This window comes from Pomacea canaliculata, linkage group LG3 (assembly GCF_003073045.1).
Source record: "Pomacea canaliculata isolate SZHN2017 linkage group LG3, ASM307304v1, whole genome shotgun sequence".
In the NCBI taxonomy this organism is placed as follows: Eukaryota; Metazoa; Mollusca; class Gastropoda; order Architaenioglossa; family Ampullariidae; genus Pomacea; species Pomacea canaliculata.
Window position 1 is genome coordinate 24,715,857 of NC_037592.1, and position 13,839 is coordinate 24,729,695.

The 13,839-nt window shown below is 42.2% G+C and overlaps 1 protein-coding gene across 2 annotated transcripts in view; it reads left to right on the forward strand.

Moving 5' to 3' along the window:
* Positions 1-2,945: 2,945 nt before the first annotated feature.
* LOC112558520 (cyclin-dependent kinase-like 5) overlaps positions 2,946-13,839 on the forward strand; it is a 34,040-nt gene continuing 23,146 nt past the window's right edge. For both annotated transcript variants that reach the window (XM_025229014.1, XM_025229013.1), the window contains exons 1-4: positions 2,946-3,309; positions 3,900-3,986; positions 5,621-5,655; positions 6,245-6,290. In XM_025229014.1, the coding sequence (XP_025084799.1) occupies positions 3,932-3,986; positions 5,621-5,655; positions 6,245-6,290 (136 nt within the window). In that variant the 5' untranslated portion in view covers positions 2,946-3,309; positions 3,900-3,931. The remainder of the gene's footprint in view (positions 3,310-3,899; positions 3,987-5,620; positions 5,656-6,244; positions 6,291-13,839) is intronic.

Consider the following 13,839-nt stretch of genomic DNA (forward strand, 5'->3'; position numbering starts at 1 on the left):
TGCCTTTCATTGGTGTGTTAAAGTGCTATAGAAATCATTTCTATTATTATTAGTCAGGAAAACTTCAATGCAGGCACTGAAAAGGCCACTTTATACTCTTTGGATGCCCTAACACATTGTAAGAAAATGCTAGAGGGAACGGAATCGAGTTCACATGATTTCTTGAGAACGTAGTTTCAGTACTGACCTTATCTAATCAGGCAGAAATGGGTTTGAAAGAATCTAATGGAGTGCCAGCCACGTTTGTCTCAACAATAGCTGAATGCAGGTCAAGAACATCTACATCATGTCTAATTGTTACGAGCTTGAGCGCTAGGGGAGGGAGGAGTCGCAGAATGACTGAGCTAGGAGACCTTAAATTCGGCAGCACGCTGCACGCATCATCGCCATCGTCTAGTATGGTTAACGCTTGCCTTCTTTGATCATGCAGCTCGATTTCTACACAAGACAATAGACTGACGATAGATAGTAAGACCAGTTTACCGCCAGAGCTGTTCAGCATGACGACGCTTACGCTTCGCATTCATGATTCCAGACGACGTCCAGAAGAGTCGCTGGCCTCACAGACACATTGCACGTCACCAATGGTGCGTGCCTCTCTGTAACAGGAGCCCTAGGTCCTTTGTTTTATCCTACACCGAATTTATCTTCCGTTCCTACCCATTGTTCATAATACCTTCATGACGCATACTAGCTAGTCGCAAAAAGTCGTCCACTTTGTTGGCGATTTTGTTACGGATGTCAGCCACGCAGATATTTGAAAAGTTTAACTCCTTGTGCTGTATTCCATTCATGTAGGTAGATCTCTGCTTTGCCGTGCCTTTGATGTTGACCATGACTTTACTCTTGTCATTGCTAGTCTCCATCCCGTGTGCACTGGCGAGGTATGTCAGTCTGTAAGGACATGCAGTTCTCTGTTGCTGCCTGCCACCAAGTCCGTGTAGTCTGCGAAGCGCAAGTTACGTGTGGGTCTCCCGACGATGGAAACGAAGGTGTGGTGGTTGTGAAGGGAATTAAGGGTTTCTCGCATAATGTTTTCCAGGAAGTTGTTGAGCAGCAGGGGACAGGACATTGATAAACGCCATCAATTGTTGTCTGAATTAAAGTATTCCAGCTGGTTGTTGACAAGTACTGCACCCTTTGACCTCTTGTATAGTACTTCGATGATTTGAACGAGGCCCTTTTCGATGTGACATTTCCACATCACATGCTAACAAGTCTTTGTGCCAGACTCTGTAAAATGCCTCATTGAAGCCGATGAAGTTGTGGTAGAGATCCCTGTCGTGTTGTAGATGTTTTTCTATCAGGATGCGACTGCTGAAAATATGTTTGTGCTACGGCCTGCTCTGAAGCTATCCTGCTCCTCGGCAGTGGCACTGAAAATTTGGATTACCTCAGTAATGACTGAGTGGCTGATTAGGCTTGTGGTTTTGTAGTTTTGACACTATCGGTTGTTTTCTTACTTTGGAAGGGGTATACTCAGTGACTGCGTTAATGCACGGGACCAGTATTTGTTTTCCAAGGTTCTTTGACATAAAGAAGTAAGGACCTTCGTTGTCTCTTCCCTGCCTTGCTGAGCAGATCAGCCGGGACATTGTCAACCTATGTAACTTACTGACTTCCCTCTCTTCAGACTGCATTCAGCTATCTCGACTTCTTCTCGAAGGATTGGTAAGCCTCCGGGTTTGCTGGTTGTAGTGTGGTTGCTTTAATGGATGTTGGGTTCTCTCGTTGGTTGAACGTTGTATAAGTCATTGCATTATTCAGTCCATCGGTTTAGTTTGTTTGGTGGCCTTCGATATACAAGCCAAGGACCGTAAGGTACTATACATACTGGCGTGGAGACATAATTTGCAAACTAGAAGCAAAGTTTAGGTCAGGAGAGCAACTAAATACCATAACCGAGTCACCCAAGAAGTCTCTAAACAACACAGTTAGGCCTCTTCCGATTCCAGACATGCGTGGCACAGAACGCAGTGTCCTGGCATTATCATCTCACATATACGTCTGGTTGATCGCGAGATCACCAGTAGCAGTCTCGACCTACTACTAAGACCTGTATCCATCAAACTATCCGCTCTTTATATTGTCAGACTAAACAAAAGTAAGTTCATGGGGCTGGGGAGGGAGGTAGAAGGTTTAAAATTCCATCTCTTACGGACAGATGCGCGTGCACATGCACACGCACATGCAAACATAAAACATATTCACCATGGACAACGTAGAACTGCAGAGTGAAGGGTGTTACAATACCGCAATATGTATTTCTGGAGGGAAACGCTTGCAACTGATTTAATAGTTCGGTCCGGGAAAAGTATATATGTTCTGCTACATCGAGATATTTGTAGTTATACAAAGCACAACGTAAAATCACGCCGGAAAGTTATTTTGCTGGTAGCTACAAAATCGGAAAAATATAGTGTTTGTTTGCTTTATACACAGCTGTTAAATTTTGAATATACTTTTACAGCCAGATTTTATCGTGGACCTAGATATGCATCTGTGGCTTTACGCCATGATAGCCCCCGCCCTCCTCCTTTCGAGACATGGGGCCCTATAGTCAGCGGAAAAGGAAGAACTCGCTGCTTTTCTTGTCTACCCTCTACACTAAGTTTATACCCTTCGCCGTAAAGACTTACTATCTTAGTAGTTAATAAAACGTGGGCGTGGCCATACGCAATAAATGAAACGAATTGTAAACGATTTCAGCGGTGCCGTTGTGTGCGTACCTCTTGCACGAGCGACACGCACACAATGTAAAATAAAAGTGAACAGATTGAACAATTAAAAAAAATCACACATCATTTGATCTTGGATCAGTACAGGTAGCAAAGCACTAAAGAAAAAAATCTTCTTATCTATGAACGATTGCCGGGGGTATGCAATATTAAATTTGCGTTGAAGATCTTCTTGATTAACGGAACCCCGCCAGAGCCCCAGGAGGGCGGATATACGGGGACTTGTGGGTATGTTGGCAAGGCAAATATTATGGCGGAGTGCACCGTGTTCGGTTTGCATGCTCAACGTCACACGCAATGACTGCGTGCCCAAGAGAGGTGTTAGTTTACATCTACTGGCTCTGGTCTTAGTATAATAACTTTTTATTAGGAAAGACCACAGTTTTCTTACATTTTTTTTTCATTCGTTGGACTTCAATGGTGTCGTACAAGTTTCCTGAGGTTCGCGAAGAGCACATTGGAATAGTTTGGCACTGTTCTTTGCCGAAGAAGGAATGACAGACACCGTCATCTCGACCATGCGAAAAAGATTTTTCAGGGTGTTCCTACGAAGTCGTCTATGCTCCAAAAGGTAAATAATGTCAGCGAAAAAAAAAATTATTCTGATCACTGTAATGAATACGGATGATCGATGGCAGTGTTGTTGAAGAGAACTGACTGGAGTAGAAGATCTACTCAGACCCCCACCACAATAGTACTTGTGCTAAAGCAAAGTTAATTTTTGCAATAAAAAATCGCTGCACAACAGTTTTGCCGAGAAATGAAATGAAAAGCAGGACATTATATTTTACTTACAGGTTATAGTAAATCGAGGCTTCCTTAACTTCTTTTTGCATGTCTAAAACTGTTCCGTTAACAGGAATTACTGAGCTATTTTAAACCCATAAGCATTTAAAAGATAAGTGCTAAAACTATGTGGATTCCATTCTTTATACTATCCCTTCTCATGCTCCTATATTAGCTGGGGGTGGTGTAGGTGGAATTGGTGGTGGTGGTTGTTGGTGGGGGTTGCTGGTGGTTGGTGGTGGTAGCGTTGTGTGTGTGTATGAAAAGAGACTGGGCGGAGAATCATAGCAGTATAGTGTCGTTATGATAAGAAGAACTCAGCAGTTTTGCAGTTTGATCTGGTTGTTGGCGTGCTCTGATTTCTTTAATGTGCAGGTCTTCATAACTGGTGTTTCGCCAAGCTGCCTATGCAGCTAAAGTATGTAATGAACAAATACGAAGTTTTGGGGGTTGTAGGTGAAGGTGAGTGGTTTTACTTGCCTCTTTTTTTCGATTTTTAAGAAATAGTCTCTTTTGTGTATCAGTAATTAAATTATAAAAGGTTTGTCCATCAACATGTTGTATTCTTGCTGTTTTGTTATGTTTTTTGTGCTTTCACCCCTAAGTAATGATTAATGAATAACATATCCATCATATAAGTATATGGTCAATTATCATTTTTAGATTTCTCTTCATTTAAATTTGTATCAAATGTAAATTGTGTAAAACATAATAAATATAACAATAAAAGTAACAATAATAATCACTATAATAATCATGGCATTACATTCTGATAAAAAATGATGATTATAATGCTGTAAATTACAACACCTGCTCACTTTTATTGGCAGCATTCTGAGATGAATTTTTGACAAGTTATCAGTAAAATAATAATAAAAAAAAAAATTCAGAATGGGCTATGCATCTGATGGCAATTCCGACTTATGCTAGTAAACATTGTACTACAGTGTTATTCCCCATAGACATAGTTCATGTTTTGTCTTTTAGCATAAAAGGTATCCATGAAATCCTACCATTTTTTGCCAATACTGTACCATATAATATTATTGTACTTGCAAATACACTTTTCAGTTTTATTCGCGGTCAATTTTCTTTGGGCTTTTTTTGGTAAATCTTTAGGACAACCTTGACATGGTAAAGAGCACGCTCATTCTTACATAAAAGTCTCATGGTCATTTTATTCCAACAGATCTCTGTGGGTGTTTGCCATGCAATCTCAGGAAATGAAAGGGTCTTAAAAGCTTACATTATCATCTGTGTTGTGTGCTAATAGTAGAGTCAACAAAGACGAGCAGTTTAAGGCCAGAGTGTAAATGTTCTCACATTTTTTTCCTAACACACAAACTGGCTTCCTTGAGTGCTATTCAGTGGGTGAACATAGGTGTTTAACAAGCTCTTAAAGCACATTGAGTTCATACAATCTTCAATTCATGCTTTTGTTGGAAATCAAATTATGCTTAAGAGTATGGGTCTTAGAGCTAGTAAAAAAAGAAAAAGTACTAACGGCACTATTGCCAGTACAACCATATATTTTTATGGTGCTTCCCCTCTACTAAAAAGGGCAAGGTGTTTTATACTTTATTTCAGTGATAATAAAGGACAGTCAAATACAGCTGAAGTATTATACATCATTACAAATATAGTAACAAAATTGTACTTTATTTTATTAGCCATCCCTGCATTGGATATCCCCCTCATCCAATATAAACACTCTGTCTCTTTCGCATACATACAGATGCATATAGAAATGAATAGGTGAAGAAAGTAGGCCATAATAAGAGTAGATGATGAGCAGTGTCCAATTGTGTTATCTAAACTAATTTAAAAACAACAATAGTGTTGGACAGATGCTCATGTATAAAGGATTATTTTCTTTCTTTTTTCGTTATGATTATTACCATGACTTTCTCTCTCTCTCTTAGTGAATTGATGTATAAACATATGCATGGATTTATGTACTGACCCAGATGACCTTTCTGCTGTTGCTGTTTAAGGCAGTATTAGGAGATAACCTTATTTCATTCTGAATTGTGAACATTAAATTTTTTTTAAAGATTTGAAGCCGTTTCTATAATGTACTTGTTTTCTTTTTCCAGGTGCCTACGGGGTTGTACTGAAATGTCGCCACAGGGTATGTTAAGATAATTGCAGCTTTATTTGTAAAAAAAATAGAAAAAAACAAAGCAGAGAAAAAAATAGAGGGGAAAAAAAATATTTGTAAATTTCATGTTATCTTTTGTTTTCGTGAAAAGCATATTGGAGACCTTGACCACTATGATGTGTGTTATCATTAGCCAGATGTTTGCTTATAATTCTGAGGACAAAATTTTGAACAGTTCAGCCCTGTCTTCAGACATGAAAAGTGGGGAATTAAGCTAGGATTTTGTTTTGATGTTGTATTAGGAACTTAAAGAAGCAGAGACCTTACGAGAGAGTGGTCACTGACTAGTCCACAGATAAAAATTAAAGTGAAGTGATAAGGATAGGGAGATACAAATGCAGTATTTACTGGTAGAGTTACGCTTATTTGCACAGCACTGCCTCACACACACATATTTAGCTAGGCACTTATAAGGCTATTTTCATTAGCACCACACTTTGCCCATATGCACACACGCAGACATATATTCACATGTAAACATGTAAAGTGAATCTACATTCACTTAAACAAAAATCAAACATGACGGGGAAAAAACTGATCTGGCTTTCATTGTATGCAGGAGAATGGAGAGTTAGTGGCCATCAAGAAATTCAAAGACAGCGAAGGTAATGGAAAACTGCAGATTAAAAATCTATTTATTATGCATGTGTGTGGGTGGGTGGGTGGGTGGGGATGAAAGGAGGAAGGCTGGGCATGTAGAGAAGGAGGAGATTGCAGTTTGGTGAACAGACATGCATTGTTTCAAAATCTTTATTTGTGCTAAAGATATGCAAGCTTCCTACACTATGTAAATCAGAGAGAAAGTTTTAGAACTTAATGTATTGTGTGGATTCTGTAGATAGAAAATTCATGTGTAACTTTAAGAGAACAGTAGCTGTTCAAAAAAACTGTGTATAGAGGTATCATACTGGTCAAAATGTCATCCATGAAAACAGAAGAGTTCTTTTGTGGCTTAGACATTTTTGAGCAGCACATATTAAAATACTTCAACATTATGTCATCTCTCCAGCAAAAAAGATCCACTTGATTTATATTTTTGTGGGAAAATGGGCACCAAGAATTTTGCAGAACTTCTTTAGCTTTTAGCAGAGTTTTCAATCAGTGAGTCGTCCTTGACGACCTGTAGCTGGGGGGAGCACATGGATAGACGTGGCAGCCTGCAACTTTTAGCCTGTAATGGGCGATAGTAAGCAGGTCCTGTTCAGGACGACGTCTAGTCTTTGATGTTCGTAAGCAAGTTCTTCATCTGGCGTCGACTCCCGTGCTAGGTGCCTTGAAGGATAGTCTTCCGGGTGTCGTTCCGGGTCACATGCCCAAAGAAGACCAGCTTACTTCGCTTCACTGTTGAAGGTAGAGGTTCCTGGTGTCCTACGACTGTGCCAACATTGTTTCGTGCGGAGTCCAATGTGTCACATCCGTAGAGCAGGATCGGTACTACAAGAGATTTGTACAGATTGTACTTTGTAATGAAGCTGATCTTATGACTGTGTCATCGCCGCTGTTGTTGTTGCGATCCTGATGCGAATATCTGATGTGGATCTGCCGTCCTTGGAGCGGGTGGGCGGTCCGGTGGCGCATCAGTTAACACCTGTCACCAATACAGTTTAGGTTGGCTGTCCTGGGTTCAGCTCTCGTCTCGGGCATGCTGTTCTTTCTCTGTATGTGGCATCTGTTTACCGGGGTAGCTGCCTTTCCGAGATATAGCCTTAGTTGCTGGCTCGGCATAAAACACCAATCCCACCTCCTTCCTTTGCGGAGGTGGCTTCCAAATACCCGAAGCTGCTAACTTCTTTGTAGATCCGCTTAGTCGTTGCCATTGATCATAACTTTGATCTTTTCAGTGCTGGTCTCCATTCCATATTCGTTTGAACTGTCTGTTAGTATGTTGTTCTTTGTTAGTGCCTGCTTGTAGAGCTATATGTCGTCTGCAAAGCACAGGTTGCAGATCTACCAATTGAAATGGAAGTGTGATGGTCGAAGAAGTTTTCGGGCATGGTGTTCTCCAAGAAGATATTAAACAGTACCGGTGATAGGGGGTGAAAGCAAGCTCCTATTTGGTTATGTAGAAGTACTGCACTGATTGAGCCATTATAATGCGCTTCGATGATTCGAACGATCGAGGCCATATTCGATGTTGAACTTTCGCATCACATGCCATAACCCCTCTTGCCATACTCTGTCGATTGCCTTTTAAAAGTCGATGAAGTAATGACAGCGCTCCTGCAGTTTTAGTTAACATTCAGACATGAAGCATTATATGAAATAAGTTATGCATTAAGCTTAAAGCAGAATGGGAAATAAAACCAAAAACATATCTACTTCTGGAAGGCACAGCTAGAGAACATAAGTATGAATTACAGCACAGGATAATTTCTAGATTAGGACATAATTATTTGTTATACTTTAGCAATCACTGGCAACTGCCACTAATAAAATTTAAGGTGTCTTTATCTACCTAAGGGACCGTTCGTAAACAAATACAGTCCTAGTCTGCACAGCTAGAAATGACGAAGATTAGCAGTCTGTGTGTGTGTTGGACCAGGGCATATGCATGTGATGAAGAGGAATGGGGATATGCAGCAAAAGGAAAAAAATAGAAAAGTGCGTCGGCATGAGTTCCTTAGTACACTGCATACCTGTAACTTTACTGTGGGCTAAGTTTTAAAAAAAATCTTTCAAAATCAGGCCAGCCTCTCGACCTTTACTGTTACTAACATTAATCAAGGCAGTCCACTTCTCGTTGCCCCAGTATACCCAGGGTTCGTAAAGTCGATCACGTCATATTAATTGGTTTGTGAGAACTGGGTAGAGTGGGGAACCATGCAATTGTTTAGATCGCTTCCGACCATGAAATGACCAGCTCTTGATGGCATTATAAACGGTCCTCGCAGCCCAAAGCTTGCTTTTTCTTTAAATCGCCGATGCTTGTGGAAACTGGCATTTCGGCGCTAAACGGAATGCAGGTTGGCGTAACGGTAACGGCCATCTCTTTGTGCGTTTTGTTGTGCCCGAGAATTGCCGACGGGCTGGAAGTGGGAGATAATTCTCGTGGGTATCGATCCCGTACGGAAACCCTTGGAGCGGTCCCCCCAATCCACTGGGGATCAGGTGCACGCGTATCCCGTTTCCTATAATGGGCTGGGTTATATGGTTGTTGACTGGGGCTAAATTTACAGCATTTTATCGGAGAGAAACATAAATATGTCGTTTTTGTAAAGTTAAAAAAATAATAAAAGAAACAGCCACATTAACGAGCTGGTGAGTCAGAAAATCCCACACTTTTTGCTTGTTCTCTCTCACTTGCGCTCACCCCTTCCTCCACTCCTCCTTAACGCTAATTCACAGAAAACTCATTTGTGCAATGAATATGTTCGCGATCGCAGTTATTATGTGAAGATAAACACGAGAAATTATAATGACAGCGCGTGCTTGCCGTGATAACCAGGCGCCGAGAATATGAAACTTGTCTCGAACTATGGTCGACAGACGAGGATGAGGGAAGGAGAAATGACAGCAATTTGGGCACCGTGCTACCTGTACTTCCTGAAATAAAACAGTAGTTAAGAGTTCTCACTCCACCGCGGTTGATAGACCTGTAACTGCTTTTGTGTGATGAGACATTAGAACACAATTTCCTCTTTTTTTCCCTTCTTCCTCAAATACAAAAAAAAGGGGAAACGTGCAGCTTAAATCAAGAAACGTGACGTGCAAGCGGCGACAGGGGAATGGATCAAAGTATTAATCATTGCAGTGACAAAGAGCCAGCTGCTAGCGTTTTAGCCCCGCAGTTAGTGTCCAGGTACGGATACTAAATGTTGACTAAAAACACATAATAATGGACCCCCCCACAAAAAAAATAACAACAAAAAACAACAACAAAAAAAAAGAAAACCAGAAATTTTCTTTTAGGTCCGGGTCGTTGAATTAAGATAGAGTTGCAACTGGAATATAAGGCATGAAAGAAATTATTGAGATATGTTAGACCCATACGGACCATAGTTGATTTTTGAGGTTTAAAAAAAATAAGCAGAAAGAAGAAGTTTGGCGGATTACAATACAAGTATAAAAATCAACCATTGAGCGTCCTCTGTCACCGCACCAATTTCTTTGCATGGGAGGCCTTGCAAGGACCTGCGGTGAGTCCTGTCATGCATGTTGCTGGGTATTCAGTGGCACATAACAGTACCCATTAGCGGGACACATGCAAGGAAACGTTGGTCGAGGGAAAACCATGGGAACCGTAGACTGCACAATCTATGAGGTTCACGAGAGCGCTGCATGGCGCCCACGGTAACAAAAGCCAGTTTTGTCTCGCACGCAACCTTCCTGACTGAAACAGAGCTCCGCCACGCCTGACTGGAGTGGTCGGCCGTTCCAGGCCTGGGTGACGCACCACTCTGATAACAAACATTGGAGGACGAACGGAGCCTGCACAGCCCTCCTATACCCGTTCAGACTTTGGGAGCTGTAGTTGTGATGGGGACCCTGCGGTACGCAGCGGGTGATCGAGATCGATGACAGATCAAGTCTTGATTGAACTTTCATCAACACCCTTTCTGTTCCAGGCGCTCGCGCCTGGCTGGAGCGATGTATTTCACCTTCCTCCCTGTTCCCTCCTCAACAACCTTTACCTCCATTGTGGTGAGATTGAAATGCAGGACGGGAGGAAGTTTTTGTTCGACATGAAATGTGACTGGACTGTTTCATCGTGGTGTCAGTAACCCGTGTCGGCTGTCGTACGCTTTTTTTCAGTCTCTCACCTTTCCATTTTCTCTCTTTATTTCTTCTTCTTCTTCTCTCTCTCTCACACACGCCCGCAGTCATTTCGTATGCCCGTCAGCTTCAGAAGCATGCCATCGACCACGGATGGGCAAGTCGTTGGCAGACGGCGGTGCCGGTAAACCATGGATAATTAAAGAAGCTGTTAAGACTGGAGCGCGTTCCATTTGAGTGGCATGCTATTGGGAAAGTAATTTGCCGCAATCCGCTTGACGGTCATTCGCCGGACGGCAACTCCTTGCGCCATTAATGTCATACCCCCAAAACCTATTTTAAAAAATTTTTGGTTACTGTTAGACCTCGGGTTGTTTGTGGGTGTCGTAAATCTATGGAAGGGGATAAAGGAGCGTTACAAAGAATGTGTGTGTGTGGAGTTTCACAGTACAGCAAGGACCGCAGATAAGCGCGCACGTATTTCACATGCATCGCTACCTGAGTGGTTTTTTTTTAATACATTTGTTTCCGTATCAGACTAGAATAAGCTCATAACTCATAACAATTTTGTCCCTGATCACATAATAGATGTAATAAACTGCAGAGCCAAACTTTAGAACGTTTATTTTTGGACTGTGTAGTAAGTGAAACTAAGTTGGACACACACTTATGCCTTTTGTCTTTACTGGACGATCAGTCTTCTTCTTTTTTATTGTCGTTTATTGTGCTATTAGTGCTATTTGTGTTGTTTAGTGCTGTTTGCTCAGGTACCTTATTGCTGTCTTTTGTGGGAATAATAATAATAAATGCAAAATTTGTAAAGCGCATTCTCACACTCCTAAGGAGTTTGCTCTTAGCGTTTAAGAACAAGAGCGAAACATGGACAGCATACGAGGGACAGGAAAACAAACAAATAGCATATGAATTATAAAGGAACAAACAACCGTACTAAACGAAGAATAAAGTCAAATACAGAAAACACAAAGAGGAACCAAAGAACAAGAACAAGAGCTGAGAATAACATGATATTGCAAAAGGAAGAGTGTGAAAAAGGACTAGCATTATGGGGAAGGTTGTTAGGAGTGATGTTTACAGTAGAGGAGTGTTTTCAGTGCATGTTTAAAGGATTCAATAGTGGGTAGGTGGCGGGTATGGAAAGGGAGAGAGTTCCACTGTTTCACTGCACGATAACTAAACATCCTGTGTCCATATGTTGTTGTTCTGGTGACAGGAAGACTAAGGAGACGATCATCAGACGAGAAGCGGAGTTGTCTAGCTGGGATGTTAGGGAAAAGCAGTTCAGAGAAATAATCAGGGCAGGAATTAAAACACAGCACGGATACAGTTGCAGAGCACAAATCTCTCATTTTCTGTAAAAATTAAAAAAAAGGACAAAGGCATCAAATTTTGCCCATTCAAGGTATTCTATTACTATAGCATGTGTTTGCTCAGAATGTTACTCTACCATTGGTAGAGTTTGAGTTAGAGTTTGTTTGCTAATTCAAAGTGTCAAACGTGTTTGTGAAACAAAAAGACTCCTCTCGGACAATGGTTGAGGTGAACCAACATCATACAAACTCGGAGTGTGTCACTCAGGACACAGTCACGCCTGGCCTTGTTAGAATATTTGGCCAGAAAGTCGCCGCAACTGCGGCGAGATCCGTTGGAGATGAGAGCACTTCTGCCATGAGATCGCAGACACACAAGAGTCTTTCGACTGCAAGTGTTTGCTTTGGACCGAGTTGGAGAGAGCGAGTGCACCCGACATTTTTATAGATGTCCCGTATTGTGCTTAAACAAGTCTGCAGGTACGAGTTGGGGTGGTTGTAGACATTTATTGTCTGCACGCATAGAGCTAAAACAATCAGGGCAGACCATTTTGTCCTGCAGGAATGAAAATTCTGCTTGGCAGCAAGTCTTTTGTGTTCCGTACAATCGTATCGGACATTGTTGGATGGTTTGGGTTGCGCAACCGCAGTGGTAGAGAGACTTCCAGGAGACAAAAAGCTGGGATATGGGTGGTGGACGACTGACTTGTGAAAGATGCAAAAAGTGAGCTAGACTTGACCGTGCCGTTCCCATTCTTCCACCCCCTTTCCAAGAGGAAATGAGACGAGATTCTCGTTAACGGATGTCCGTCGAACTCGTATCCACCCGAAAACGGATACGCAAAAGTGGAGCGAGACACCCGTGCACCCGTGTGTGATATGGTAGCTGTCCAGGGGCTGCATGACTTTGATTACTCCCACTTACAGCTTGACGCATCTGCCGTTTGGCCACTCCCTACCGCTACATCGGATGTGCGAACATGCTTGCAGTATGGGATCAGGGGACAAATCTCGCGAAGATGCTCCCACTCCTCCCGTAGCACATGTCCCTTCATTTCCTGCACCTGCCCATCACGAAAGGCTTGGCGGGACTTGAACGCAGTTGAGGTCTCGCCCACGAGGTCTCTGCACGATGCCGACTGACAACCGACATCGCGTGAGACCTGCATCAGTCGCTGCTGGTATTGACCAGGGCGAGGACCGACGGGACTGTGTGGGTGAGAGGACATCGCCATTGTGGCAGCGTCTTCATGCAAGTTTCATCGCGGGGTGGGAGGCTGGGACACAGGGGCGACGGGAGGAGAGGGGTTTGGGGAGGGCTATGTAAATCGCGGGCGCTGAGGTCCCGCGCGTTGCCTGTTGTATATCGCAGAGATGCTTCGGGTCAACGGCCGCTGAATAAATATTTCATGCCGACCTTGCGCATTCTCAGACTCGCCGCTAGATTGCGCGTGCGGGGCTGCAGCTATAAACTGATAACCTCACCGAGCTGTCTGGAGGAGAATCAGATTCATGTGGTGGAATCACAGGACTCTCTCATTCTTTTGCTGGTTTTACTCTTTTTTTTCTCTCTTTTATTTGGGTCACTTTTTTTTCTTTTTGGTTCTTTTCCATCTCGAACAACTCACAGAGATACTAATATTTAAAGGAGCAGGGGAAAAAGTTAATTAAGGAACAAAATTTATAGACAAAGCTTCGTCGTGGAGGCTGTGATAGAGAGTTGCCTTTACAAAGCATGTTGCACTTTAGCAAAAAAATTGTCAGTGTTGTTCTTCGTAAGTGGCTTGATTGGGTATTTTGTTCATAGGTTCTGATTTTAGAGGTATGATGGTAGAGGTGTGTGTGGACGCTCTTGAAATATGAGTTAACGCAAGACGACAAAAAGACCACACACACACAGAGAAGTAAACACGTGGACCTTTGACTGCTAGAAAATTGACAAAACACAATTTACAGTCCGTAATTTAATGGCGTGATTATTGAGAAAAATAATGCAAAATACTTTTTCTTCCTTCAGCAACTATTATAGCCAATTATTTTGTCGTTACCGGTGTCGCTATTCTGCAAGGCTGCTCTCACTTATCGCAGGATCATTTGCCTGGAAACGTGTGTG